Genomic DNA, 13,664 nt, shown 5'->3' with positions numbered 1-13,664 from the left:
CATTCCTGCAGCAGAGCCTTGCATGGCATATCGCCCTGCCCCCAAAAAACCTTTTCGGAATTGTACTCCAATTCCTGCATTCCAGACAGCCTCCAGTAAACCTACAAACAAGCTGAAATGTGAAAGTCCTCTGAGTACACAAACTACCAGCTGGTTTATGTAGTCATTTCCAATTGTTTTTCCTCCAGGCAAACCACATCCCATGGGATGCAATTACTCAGAGTAGCATATAGTGTAAACCAACAGCAAACGGGTGCTTTTTATATCAATAGCCACCCTAATTATGGAAATTGCTGTAAGCCTGCAGCAGAAAACACTGTGTTACAATTGTGTGGCTTGGAATGAATGTTTAGACATACTCCAGTGCTGTAAAGATTTGTTCTGGAGACAATGAACTCCCATCTCTCCTGTCTCCCCTGCTGACCTGTTAGCTGATCCCAAGTTATTCCTCTGAGAAAAAGAAATTCCAAGTTGCCCACAAGTAGAAAAGGAATAGAAAATGAAACTGCCAATACTGTACTGCTCTTATACAATTCCATAGTGTGCTGTGCCCACATCTCTAATACTATGTATGGTTATGATCAGAACATATAGAAAAGAATACAATGTACAAGTCTGGAGTTATTGACACTATATAATTATAGTAATCAGAAATATTCAAGTACAATACAATGCAATAAGTAAAAGTTGTCCAAGTGTAGTTTGGAAATATAATTACAAACGAGACATGTAGCATTTCACTGAAGGCATTTACGCATGCTGTTTCATCTCCATTTTGTAGTTTATAATAGGAGCTTCTGTTCAGCATTCAATTACATGGCTATATATCTCAACTATGCAAAGAGCGGATGTTGTTCTTTTTGTAAAATCAGTGAGTGACAGATGTGTATTGAATAAAACTGTTGCTCACAACTATTTATTCAAATGATCTAGCTCACTTTTCTGTGTGTGATTTTTTTCCATAAGTAGCTCCAGTGTGTGTGTGTGTGTGTATGTGTGTGTTTTAACAAGATGCAAATATATATGCAAGCAAATATATATGAATGATATATGGATGACTTCCAACTGGCTAGCCTAGTCATTTTTGGTCACATGATATTGCTTCTCTTCATGGATCAGAGGAGTCTGGTGTTTATTGGATTCTTGTGTCTGGATAAGCTGCTAGAGAAGGCTACAAAGCTATGTAACACTTCTTGATCTTCATTATAAATTGATTACCATTAAACCATCTCTTTACCATTTATATTTAACTTCTTTAAAAAAAGCTTACGTAACATACAAACATCTCCTATTTCTCCTCACAGTTGACAAAGGGCCCTTCCACACAGCCCTATATCCCAGAATATCAAGGCAGAAAATCCCACATTAGTTGAGTGTGGACTCAGATAACCCAGTTCAAAGTGCTGTGTAGAAGGGCCCAAAGAGACAAAGATTAAGTCAAGACTATCCAGTTCATTAATGGCCCAGCTAGATTTTCTGTGCTCAAGAACCATCCCTTACAACTGATGGTCTGGTTGGAGAACTTCTGACATTTTATTTAAGATATTTATTTAATTAATTAATTAATTTCCAGCATTTCTACTCTGTCTCTCTCAACCCCCAAAGAGGGATTCAGGGTGGCTTACAATAGCAGCAATTCGATGCTGACAACATACAACACATTACGTATAACATTATACAAAAGATAAAATGTTAGATTAAAATACTTTTATAACATTATTATCATGCAGCTAAATCAAAGTGTGATTTAGCAACTGACGACTCAGTCCAAAGCCTGTCATAGTCAAAACTGCAGCATTATGATTATTGCCAAATCTACTGCCCAAAGGCCTGGTCCCAAAACCATGTTTTGAGCTTCTTTCTAACGGAGAGGAAGGATGGGGCCAACCTAATCTCACTAGGGAGAGCATTCCACAGGTGGGGGCCACCACCAAGAAGCCCCTGTCCCTCATTCCTACCAAACTCACTTGTGAAGAGGGTGGGACTGAGAGCAGGGCCTCCCCAGACGATCTTAAATTCCAAGGTGGGATGTAGAGGGAGATAACATTTTGGCAGGTAAGCAGGGGTGGAAATGTACAGGGCTTTATAGGCCAAGACCAGCACTTTGAATTGTGCTCAGAAAAATATCTTGCTCCTCCATCCCTGTCCCATCTCTCTTGCAATTATTGTTCTTTGTATGGGCTTTCTCTAGAAATACATTAGGAATACACATCAAGTTTATGGTAGTCATATCTATACACTAACTTTTGTATACACACATAACTGCCAATCTTATAACTCCTACCTACTTGGGAGAAATCCTCATTTAACTGAATTCTATTTAGTGGGGTTCTTGTTATGTATCTTTATATCTACTACAACCTCTGGTGGTGTGATCATAAGGGTTTCTTTGGATTCTTTCTTGGCAAGACTTATTTGTGTCTTCCTTTGAGCACAGCCTATGGCATCTCTTATTCCCTGGTGATCTCCCTTCCACGTACTAGCCAGACATGATCCTGTTTAGCTTCTGAGGATTTAGACTGGTTGCCTCTTGGTATGCATTGTAGTAGAATAAAAGTATCATTTTGAAGGGACGTCACTGCAAAAATCTAAACACTAAAATTGGGAATTGAGAGCCTTTAAAAATATTCAATGTATGTAGAAAATGGCACACCTGGAGCTTTACCCAGAGGTAATGATCCTCTGTATCTTCCTGGGATTTACGTTGCTGATTATGCAAGTGAGGAAGGGGTAAGATAGATGGTATCCCAGCCAGAAATTCAAGCCAGTTAAACACTCATTTTTATAAGTCTATTAAAAGTTTATGATCTTTTCAGAGGCAACAGAGGAGCAGTAAAATTATGATGTCTCGTTCAAATGGCAGGGAGTGTAACGAGATTGGAAACTGCAGAAGGAAAGCAAAGCCCCTTCCCTCCTACTGACAGCTTTTAAAAGGGTAGGCTCTGCCAGTCTTCCTTTAAATGCCAAGCTGTGACCTGCTGCTAACTAGAGGGAACGTACATTATTACTCAAAGAATGACGTGCTGTTCATTCACAATGAATGGAAGAACAGTCTGGGGAATAGTGGTTACCCTGCAGAGCCTTTTGTAAGGAAACAACCAAATGTCAGCCTGACTTTTTGACCTCTGCAGGCTGGTCAACTATTGTTTTATTATGTAGGAGGAGACTGGCTTTGGCTTCTACAGATGAAGTGTGGATGTGTTATGTGTTGTGATTGAAATGCCAGTATTTATTCGCTTAGTAGATCCTGTGCTGTTGTCAGAGAACCCTCATTGTTTTCAGACCTCTCTGAGCTACTAGAACTGAACTTTAAAGCCTTAGATGGTTCAGGTCCATTCTATTTTGCCAACCTCATCCCCTTGTGCGAACCTGCTCAGGATGTGAGATCTTCAGGAGGCCCTTCTCTTGGTCCCACCTCCATCTCAAGCTTGGTTGGTGGGAATGAGAGAGCAGGCCTACCTCCTAGGTGGCTGCACTCAACTCTGGAACTCTCTGCCCAGGAAAGCCAGAATGATCCTTTCCCTGCTGTCCTTCTGGTAGCAGGCTAAAGCCTTTTTACTCAGGCAGGCTTTTAAAGAAGAAAGTTTTTAAGATTGTATGGGGCTGCATTGATTTTATATACTTTAATGATGTTCAATACTGTTTTAATACATGTATATTCATATATTTTAAGTTGTATTGCAATGCTTTAGTTGTGATCCGCTGGAGAGAAAAAGTAGAATATAAATAAGCATAATAATAATAATAATAATAATAATAATAATAATAATAATAACTGTCGTGATGAATGGCATCAATCATTCCAATATCTACCACTATGTCACTACTTGAGTGTATTATAAATCTTTGACTAAACTCTGAACTCTTTGTCTAAATCATTTTTGGGTAGGTAGACCTTTGTTGGACAGGACAAAACTGTATAACATCATTATAGAAATATTTTGTGAGATTCTTGGGAAACCTGAACTGAACCAAAGTTCTTTCTTGCACTGCCATTTTACTCTATCGGTCTGCTGTTTAGAAAGATCAATCAATGATGGGTGGTGGGTCTCATGTCCAATGGGTGAATGCACAAAATAAGTGAATGCACAAAAAAGTATAGACTTACTACAAAAGAGACAAAACTCAATTCCTGAGTAAACTAAAGCTATCAAATATTAGAAGAATAAGGGAAGCAAACTCTTGTCTACTCCAGTTATAGTCCTAACTTTAAATGATCTATTCGAGGTGCTGAATATATTTGGGTGGATAGGATACACCTTGGATAGCCCATTTAAATGTATTGTCGAAGGCTTTCAAGGCTGGATTCACTAGGTTCTTGTAGGTTTTTTCGGGCTATAGGGCCATGTTCTAGAGGCATTTCTCCTGATGTTTCGCCTGCATCTATGGCAAGCATCCTCAGAGGTAATGAGGTCACCACCTCACTACTTCTGAGGATGCTTGCCATAGATGCAGGCGAAACGTCAGGAGAAATGCCTCTAGAACATGGCCCTGTAGCCCGAAAAAACCTACAAGAACCTAGCCCATTTAAAGTTTACATTAAAACCTAAACTAGATGTACTATTTTAGTTGGCATGGCTCACATTAGCTGCTATTATATATGGTCATCATGTCATCTGTTTTATCTGCAGTGAAATAAGGACAGAAAATTATTGCTAGCTTGAATCACAGAGTCATAGAGATGAAAGAGACCACAACGGCCAGCCAGTTCAGCCCACTGCCCTTCAGGAATACCTAATCAAAGTACTCCTCACAGGTGACCATCTACGCTCTGTTTAAAATCCTCCACAGGCAACAAAAGCACCTCATTCCAAGGCAGTGTATTTCATTGCTGAATAGCTCATATCATCAGGAAATTCTTCCTAATATTTAGATGGAGCCCATGCATTTTACCATTTTGGTCACCTTTATCTGGACATATTCCAGCTTGGCAATATTATTCTTGAATTGTAGTACTCAGAACAGGGTCCAGTCCTCACCAGAATTGGGAATTGTATTCCAGGTGAGATCTAACGAGCACAAAATAGGGTGACGGTATTACTTCCCTTGATCTACAGACTATATTCCTATTGATGCAGCATAAAATCACATAATCTTTTAAAGCTGCTGCTTCTCACTGTAGTGTAAAAGCCAGGTATCGCACATTCAGTATCTATGCACTTCATTTTTTCTATCCCAGGAACGAAGGGAAGGCCCATATATTTCCACTTTTTGAAATGTATTTTGTTAAGTGTGAGGCAGCATTACCTAAAATGCCCTCCACATACAATTAGCCCCATCCATTTACTGCTTCCTAGATAGGCATGGCCAGGATCAAAGTGTGTGAGAATTTTATGATAATGCGATTCGGTGGAAGGTGTATTCCTAGATTTATGTTTTTTTCTGGACTGAAACAGTCTCTGCAGATTGCAGGTGAAGGGAGTCGGTCAAGCTGGCAGCCAACGCCATCTCAGGACATTTTGTTTCCTTGGCAACCATAGCCGTGGTTACCAGCATCTGTTTGGAGCTGAATGGGGTAACCAAGTGCAGCAGCATCCAAGCGCATGCTCATATGTAATGCTTCTATGAATTTCTTGCACATTTTTCATTTTGTTACAAAGCATTTCCTGGAGTCTAATGGCTCCACTTTGGCTTAGAATGTGTGAATACATGTTTTTGTGTGCAATTGTAATATGTCATGACAGAAAAGAATCTCCTGGGCATAATTGGCTGTTTGAATTAAGTTCTTGAGCAGAGAGCTTAATTTTCCATCATGCATGGACACATTTCAGCACAGATCGGCACTTAACATTCTGGTGACAGAAACTCATATTTCTCATGGAAATAGAAAATAGGCCACTCCATATGCAGTAAAAATAAAACACAAGCTCCATTCCAAAACCTAATCGGTAGCTTAAAAATTAGCAAGATTCTGGCTTTGAATCTTAGTAGCTTGCATCATTAAAAACACGGCTCCTTTAAGCATGCACAGGATGTACAGTAGTCTGCACACGCTAGAAGACACCATTGTATTTTGGGTGCCAGCTGCTTGAATTGATTTTGGGATGCAACATCTTGTTATTTTTTTTTCAACTGCCAGCTTATGGGGAAGGAGCTGCTTCAGGGGAGTTGGAAACTTATCCTTTGCTTTCCTTTTTGTATCTTTGATGGTGATCACGGTGTCCCAGCTGATGGATCTTGAAGTACGGTTTGTCCAGGCACATCCATCCTCCAGGCACCCATCTCTGCAACCCTAAAATGGGCTGCCTAATGAAGCAGACAACTGCATCTGCCTTTGTGTAAATTTGCAGCCCTGTCCCCTTTGGGTTTTCCTTTCTCCCCCACCTCCTGTCCCTTGGCTTGCGTTCCCTGCTTTCCCCTCATTAGCAAATGCAAGCTCTAGGTTTGGCTGAGCTGCTGAATGACAGGCTGTCAGACGCACTAATCTGGATGACCCAGGTTCATCTCCCAGTTGTCAGGGGCTAAATTTATGCGTTCTGGTTCTCCGGCTGAGCAAGAAAGGTTTGCGGCACCAGGACCGGCAGGAGGGAGTTGCCCTCTATTTGGGACTGTAAAGGCTTGTTCAGGCTTTAGTGGAAGCCTCGAGATGGCCATCTGGGAGAGGCAAGCTGACTTGTAGAAAAGGATGGAGAAATGCTAATGTGGAAAGCTAAAGCTCTGGCTTTGGAAACAATAGAAAGAAGCACTATATGGCACAGGCATTGCAAATCTGTGTTCAATCCAATAGGTCTTTATTGGCATATACATAGCAAAAGGTATAAAATACAGTACAAACCATGGAAAAGGGAACTTCAGATTTGCTGCATAATCAGTTTACAGACTTCATTCAGGAATCTAGCCACTGAAAGGCAGCAGTTAAAATCCTGACAATTTAAAAAAAATTAAAAAAAAATTAAAAATTTTTTTTAAAAAAATCATAATTACTTTGCCTGGGTCACTGTGGTTTTTCAAGGAATCTATAACGTGTGGTAGTAAGCTAGGTCTTGGTTCCTAGTAGAGTGGTCAGTGCAGAAGAATATGTGGGATAGAATCCAGCTGTCCTGTGCTACAGGAACAAAGCCTCTTATTGCTCGGTAGACCATTGAGTCTTCCTCTATGGAGCAGAGATGGCATAATAGGAAATCTAGCCATCTTGTAGGCTCTCCTGTAAGAGGGGTTAGTGAGTGCTGCAATATAAAAGGCTGGTTTTCCCTGTATGAATGGAATTCCCATGTTCATAGGTGAACAGGATATATTGGCCAAACTCAACAATTGGTTATAATCCCTTCCTAGCAGCTGCTTTTTAATAAGGGTAAAGATCTCAGTGAAAGTTAGCAAGTTCAAGAAGTTGTTATTATAGCCCAATTCCCCGATCTTTGCTAGAACTGTTGAGCACCATTTAGAGTGGTGGAGTTCCCTCAAGGTGAGTTAGGTCAGAGAGTTGCTAACCCTAACCTGTGTTCATTTAGCTATTTGGCCTCAGCTAATATGGTTAGTGGGAAAGGATCATGGAAGCTGAAGTCCAAACCATCTGAAAGGCACTAGGTTGAGGAAAGCTCTCTTGCCATGTATAGCAATGGTGTACAATATATGGTCCATGGGGCTATCCATATAGTGCATGGTCTATAAAAAGTGTGGGGACTGTTTTGTACAACATGGGATTTTTCTACTTCTGGAATCCAGTAGGAACAGCAATTATATGACAAAATGTGTGGTTCCCTTGACCCCCAGAAAATTAAAATAATAGATTTATATGGATTTCTTGGTTGATAAAGATACAGGCTAAACGTCAGGAGAAAATGCCTCTAGAACATGGCCATACAGACTAGAAACCACACAACACTCCTGATCACAATACTTTCCTACTTCCCTGATCAGCTCAGAATGACAGTGCAGTGTAGATGTTACCAATCCAGTTTGGATCTAGAAGGATTATCTCAATCTCAAAATACATGTGCAGCTAATACAGGAAGTTTGGCCAATGGATCAAAAGGATTCAAACCATCCATCTGATGGTTTATATTCATAGAAGTCTAGCCAATAATGCAACAGTTTAACAGAGTTTTGGCAATCTGTGTAAAGGCTGTTCTTGCAAACAAGAAAATTCTAACCACTCCTGACAGAATGCATTTTGCTATAACATGGGTAAGGACAAAATATTTGTGGTTCTCATTCTTGCCGTTACAGCCACAAATACAAGGCACTGAATTGCTTTTGTGAAGCAAGGAAGGGAAGGCGGTCACTGTCTGGCTCTTTTCTAGTAGGAATGTAATTAGCCCAGCTCTTTTCATGTAGAGATATAATTCTTTGCTAATTTCATCCTTGAAAGAAGCAGTTAATGATTTTATCAGTTTCCAAGACTTTCTCATATTGGGAAGAAAACTACATAATTTTTCAAGTAGAATTTGTGGTTTGGGCTTCTATACAAATGTCATGCATCGTGTTTTACACAGAAAACATTTTCTGCATAGGTAGTGACATCTTCCATACAAAAAATGGTATTTCTGCACATAGATATCAGGAGGGAAAAGGGAAGGAAACAGGGCCATGTATTCTGTTGAGGAGTAACAGAGATGCAACTGTGCTTACATTCCAGGGAAAAAAAGAGAGAGCAAGAGAGACCTAAACTCCTCAGCTTTACTAAGATAGCCTATGTTTGTTAAATCTTTGTTAAATCTTTGTTAAAGATGACTTTCTTTCCTAACCTTATATGGGGGCCTTCAACATGTTGGATGATTATTTTAATGTTCAAATCAACTGGTATACTTGAAAAGAAACAACTATTAACTAGAGCTTTATAATATTACAGGGCTTTTTGACCAAATCTCTCAGAATCATCCCTCCAGCACAGCCAGCAGAGTCAGCTAGCAGACCCATGTGCCTACATGCAATAGATTTTTAAAATGGACCTTTGCCAAACTCTAGTTTAAAAACTAGGCCTGGGTAACAACGCAAAAATTTGTTTCTAAAATCGATTTGTAATTGGGTTTTTTTTTTGTTTCAATATTTAAAATAATTACAAAACTTTCCCAAAAAAAAGTTTCGGTATTTACGAAATTTCGTAAATATTTACAAAACATTTTGTAAAGATGGCGCCCTTTTTTTTTTCAATATTTTTAAAATATTTTTTAAATTTAATTATTAATTTAGTAGAATAGGGATTAATTATTATTAATTATTATTAAGGAGGGAAGGCAGGCACTCACTCTGGCGGGCCCTCTCGCTCACCGCTCGCCCCTCTCGCTCGCCGCTTGCTCGCCCCTCTCGCTCCAGCAGACAAGAGTTCTTCCTCCCACCCTGAACATTATTCCACAGATATATCAACCCCACTTGCCTAGTTTCCAACAGACCTCACAACCTCTGAGGATGCCTGCCATAGATGTGGGTGAAATGTCAGGAGAGAGTGCTTCCGCCCCTCTCGCTCGCCGCTCGCTCGCCCCTCTCGCTCGCCGCTCGCTATTATTATTAATAGGCAATGCTAAGCAAGCTGGCCAATTGCAACATTCAGGCAGGAAGCAGCCAGACCATGAAGCTGCAAGGCCATTCGATGCTCATCAAGCTGGCCAGCTGCAACATTCACGCTTGCCTCCAGCAGACAAGAGTTCTTCCTCCCACCCTGAACATTATTCCACAGATATATCAACCCCACTTGCCTCGTTTCCAACAGACCTCACAACCTCTGAGGATGCCTGCCATAGATGTGGGTGAAATGTCAGGAGAGAGTGCTTCCGCCCCTCTCGCTCGCCGCTCGCTCGCCGCTCGCTCGCCCCTCTCACTCGCCCCTCTCAGCAAGCATCGGCAGGCTGCCATCTTACGTATTTCCGAAATGGACGGAAATACAAAATTTTTTGGCGCCTGCCGTTTCGATATTTAAAAACACTTCCAGGTTAAAAAAAATGTTTTGTAATCGTTTCGTAATTCAAAAATTAACGAATTTTTTAACGAATTACGAATTAACGAAACGAATTGACCAGCCCTTTTAAAAACCTATTACTTGTAGGTATGGGTGCATGTGTGCATGTGGCCACTTCAAGTGAACCTGACTCATGTAGGTTTTCCCTTCATTGTGTGATGTGAAGTCTCTTTTCCTTGCACAAGCTATTTCAAAATGTCTTCAACCAACATTTAAAAAGCTATTTTTGGCCTTTTCATGTCTTTTCTTTCCCTCGTTGGGTTCTGATGCCACGGACTTTCCAGTTGTCTTGAAAAGTAGCTGTTCCTTTGTGCTGACTCAAAACCAACCTGTCAATGGTTCAGAAGCAGGTGGCAATGGAATAGCCAGCAGGACCATTCATTTGAAATCCCCTTTTATTCTGCTCTGTCCTTTATTGCAATGTTCCTTAAAATACACAGGGCTCCCTGGGGGTACCTAACGTTTCCACATTGAGGCCTTTTAGTGTCGCATCAGAATACAGTCACCCAATGTGAGAAATCAATTTATACATTTGAGAGTAAATTGTAGAGTTGTTTTGCACTCTTCCCCATCTGTCTGTTCATGTATCTCAACCTTCCCCACTGAACATCCTCCCCCCAAACAGTGTGGTCGCATTTTTTTGGTAATGATGCCATTTGTAAGTCAACAAATACAGAAGTCACTGAACTAAAGAATAAAACAGTCTCACTCCCTACCTGAGGTCACTCAAATGAAAGGTGAATATTCAGAGTGGTGCCAGATGATGAGCAACTAAAACGACTGTGTAGTCTGAATGTGTGAATGTAGGAAAGGTTTCCTGAATGCTTCAATTAGTGCTGTAACACAGGAAACCTAGAGTTCTAAAGGGCTGCTGAGGATTCAAAGGCCAAGAGACATGCAGATCCACCAAAAACCTGAATGATTGAGAAGATGCCTTAACATGGCATCATTATGAATATTTAGTTGCTGTGAGTTTTCCAGGCTGTATAGCCATTTTCCAGAAGCATTCTGGTGGTTCCTATGTAGACTTGTACACAGCTGCACAGTATATGGTAGACTCCTGCAGAGGTGAGAGGATCCCTCTTTTCCTTTGCTGAACATAGCGTTTGTGGTTCAAGTCTACATAGGGGCCACAAAGCGCAGCACCCAAACACGAATCAAGGAACATGAAAGGCACAACAGAGTAATTCAAGCTGAGAAGCCATAACAGAACACCTGATGAACCAACCTGGACATAGCATATTATTTGAGAACACAGAAATACTCGACCACTCTAACAACCACCATGTCGGACTACACAGAGAAGCCACTGAATCTACAATCATGTGGACAATTGTAACAGGAAGGAGGAAACCTCTAAAATTAGGACAGTAAATAAAGAACAACACTCAGAAAACAGGAGAATTCCAGACAGAAACCAATCAGGGCCAGGTACCACCTCCTAACAAAGGATTCCCCCAGGCAGTAAGTAACCAGTCCTTGAATCTGCAAGGCCATTCAATGCTAATCAAAGTGGTTAATTGCTACATTAACACTTGCCTCAAGCAGACAAGAGTTCTTTCTCCCATCCTGGACTTTACACAGATATATAAACCCTTATTGCCTAGTTTTCAACAGACCTCACAACATCTAAGAATGCTTGCAGTAGATGCAGGTGAAACGTCAGGAGGGAATGCTTCTGGAACATGGCTAGATAGGCCGGAAAACTCACAGCAATCCAGTGATTCCAACTATGAAAGCCTTCAACAACATATAGGTATTTAATTTAACTAAATTCCATTTCTGTCTATAATTTGAGAAGGAGAAACTTTGTTTTTTTTTATTCATATCTTATTTACAAACCCTGAATGTGGCATCAACTTAATGAAAGGTTTATGAGCCTGCTGTAATGACTTCATTCCCTTAGAGCTATCTCATATTTCAGAGCCGGATAGGTTGCTTTGCAGGAAATTGCTCACTTTTTTCATTTCCTTGCTGGTTTTGCATTTACATTCTCTTAGCCTTTTGCCTGGAATTAAGTGCATTTTATGTTCCCAGTATAGCATACTTTCTTTATCTCCTTTTGTTTTTACTCAACAGCCACCTCCTCAGATATATGATAAGCAGCTGGATGAAAGAGAACACACAATCGAAGAGTGGAAAGGTAATCTCACTTTTGCAAAATGTAGGTCCTGATTCATTACATAAGGACTCTGGCCCTGTGTCTTGTCCTAGTCTTGTCCAAAGGCTGTGATTGGTGTGATGTTAGGGAACTTGCTCAAAATGATTCAGAAAGTCACCCAAATGTATGAAAATATACATAAATACCCTAGCCCACCCCACAGGTTCATCTCAAAATGACCACAGAAAATAGCATAATGTCATATGCTAATTCCACAGGGCAACATAGAGATTTTTGGGCTGTGGTGGTGGGTTGTAACCCACAAAGAGGCTGGGGGGGGGGCAGCTCCTATCTCCTATGTAGATGCCAACCCCTCCTATATGCTTTGAGAAGAGGGAACATGCTGTTATCTGTTGGGTTTTTCAGCCACAGTGTCCTCCAAACATTACTATTCTTCCAAAATTTGAAACTGGTAGCATGAAACTCTTGTGTGAAGTCCTCCTCTCTCAAGACTTGAACTTTATATATAGACCTGCCTCATATTTCCTGGTCATTTTTGATTTGGCAACTGAACCGGGGGAGGGGGGTGCACTCAAATGAGACTGAGGACAAAAATCTTCTATCTCCTTTCCTCTCTTTGTGTTTTGTTATCAGTTTTCACTAGCCATTATTACTATTTTGAAGCCCTGGGACCCCTAGTAGGTAGGTAATGAGGGAACTCAAGAATCAGGTGCACCTTTATAAATGAACTCTTTTGTCTCTTGCAGAATTAATCTACAAGGAAGTCATGAACTCTGAAGAAAAGACTAAAAATGGTGTAGTAAAAGGACAGCCTTCTCCCTCAGGTACTCAATCCCAGTGAATAACCGTACTGTGTCTGCTACAGGCTCAGTCTCCCAAAGATGGATTTGTCCCAATGTTTCTTAATCTACAGCTGGGTCAGCAGCAGCAACTGTGCGTCAATTTGAGGCTAAGCATTTTTTTTGATCTGCTTAATGTCATATGAACTCCAGCTTTGAGGTTTCAAAAATAGCAGCTTCTTAAACAGTATGCATTTATGTAAGGCTGAATATATATATATGGGGGGGGGGGGGGGTAGGTAGCCAGTGTACAGGGGCAGCTCAACCCATTACGCAAAGTAAGCATTTGCAGTATAGTTGATTTTTCCCAGGGGTGCTCTTGGGGGAAAATAGACCTTGACATATGCAAGTTGTAGTTACTGGGATGTATAGTTCACCTACAATCAAAGAGCATTCTGAACTCCACCAATGATGGAATTGAACCAAATATGGCACACAGAACTCCCACTATGAACAGAAAATATATATCAGTGATTGGTTGAGGGGGGGGGGGGAAATACTGTTTGCTTACCTTTGAAAATTACTTGGGGCCGCCTCTGCCAGTGTGGCATAGTGGTTTGAGGCAAGGTCATTCCGCCCCGCCACCCACATCCTCCAAAAAAATTCTCCTGGGAAAATTCCCTGATAGGTTCACCTTAGGTTCACCTTAGAGTTTATATAAATTAAAAGGCAACAAAGGAACAACAAGGGGTGAATAGGTTCCATTGAATTCAAAAGGATTTTCTTTGGGGTAAGATAGGTTCATCATAAGGTCTTTATTAGACAGACATGACTTCAACGCACACAACAAGATGTGCATACAATTAAAGTG

General features: G+C 40.7%; 1 protein-coding gene and 1 long non-coding RNA gene across 7 annotated transcripts in view; both read left to right on the top strand.

Moving 5' to 3' along the window:
• The window catches only part of LOC137097154 (uncharacterized), a 336,194-nt gene that overhangs the window by 309,584 nt on the left and 12,946 nt on the right, over nucleotides 1–13,664 (top strand). The window lies entirely within an intron of this gene.
• Nucleotides 1–13,664, top strand: part of MAPK10 (mitogen-activated protein kinase 10) — a 272,191-nt gene that overhangs the window by 245,581 nt on the left and 12,946 nt on the right. For all 6 annotated transcript variants that reach the window (XM_060779279.2, XM_067468579.1, XM_067468577.1 and 3 more), the window contains 2 exons: nucleotides 11,972–12,035; nucleotides 12,761–12,838. In XM_060779279.2, the coding sequence (XP_060635262.1) occupies nucleotides 11,972–12,035; nucleotides 12,761–12,838 (142 nt within the window). The remainder of the gene's footprint in view (nucleotides 1–11,971; nucleotides 12,036–12,760; nucleotides 12,839–13,664) is intronic.

This window comes from Anolis sagrei, chromosome 5, assembly GCF_037176765.1.
Source record: "Anolis sagrei isolate rAnoSag1 chromosome 5, rAnoSag1.mat, whole genome shotgun sequence".
NCBI classification, from domain to species: Eukaryota; Metazoa; Chordata; class Lepidosauria; order Squamata; family Dactyloidae; genus Anolis; species Anolis sagrei.
This window is presented reverse-complemented; position numbering and strand designations above follow the sequence as displayed.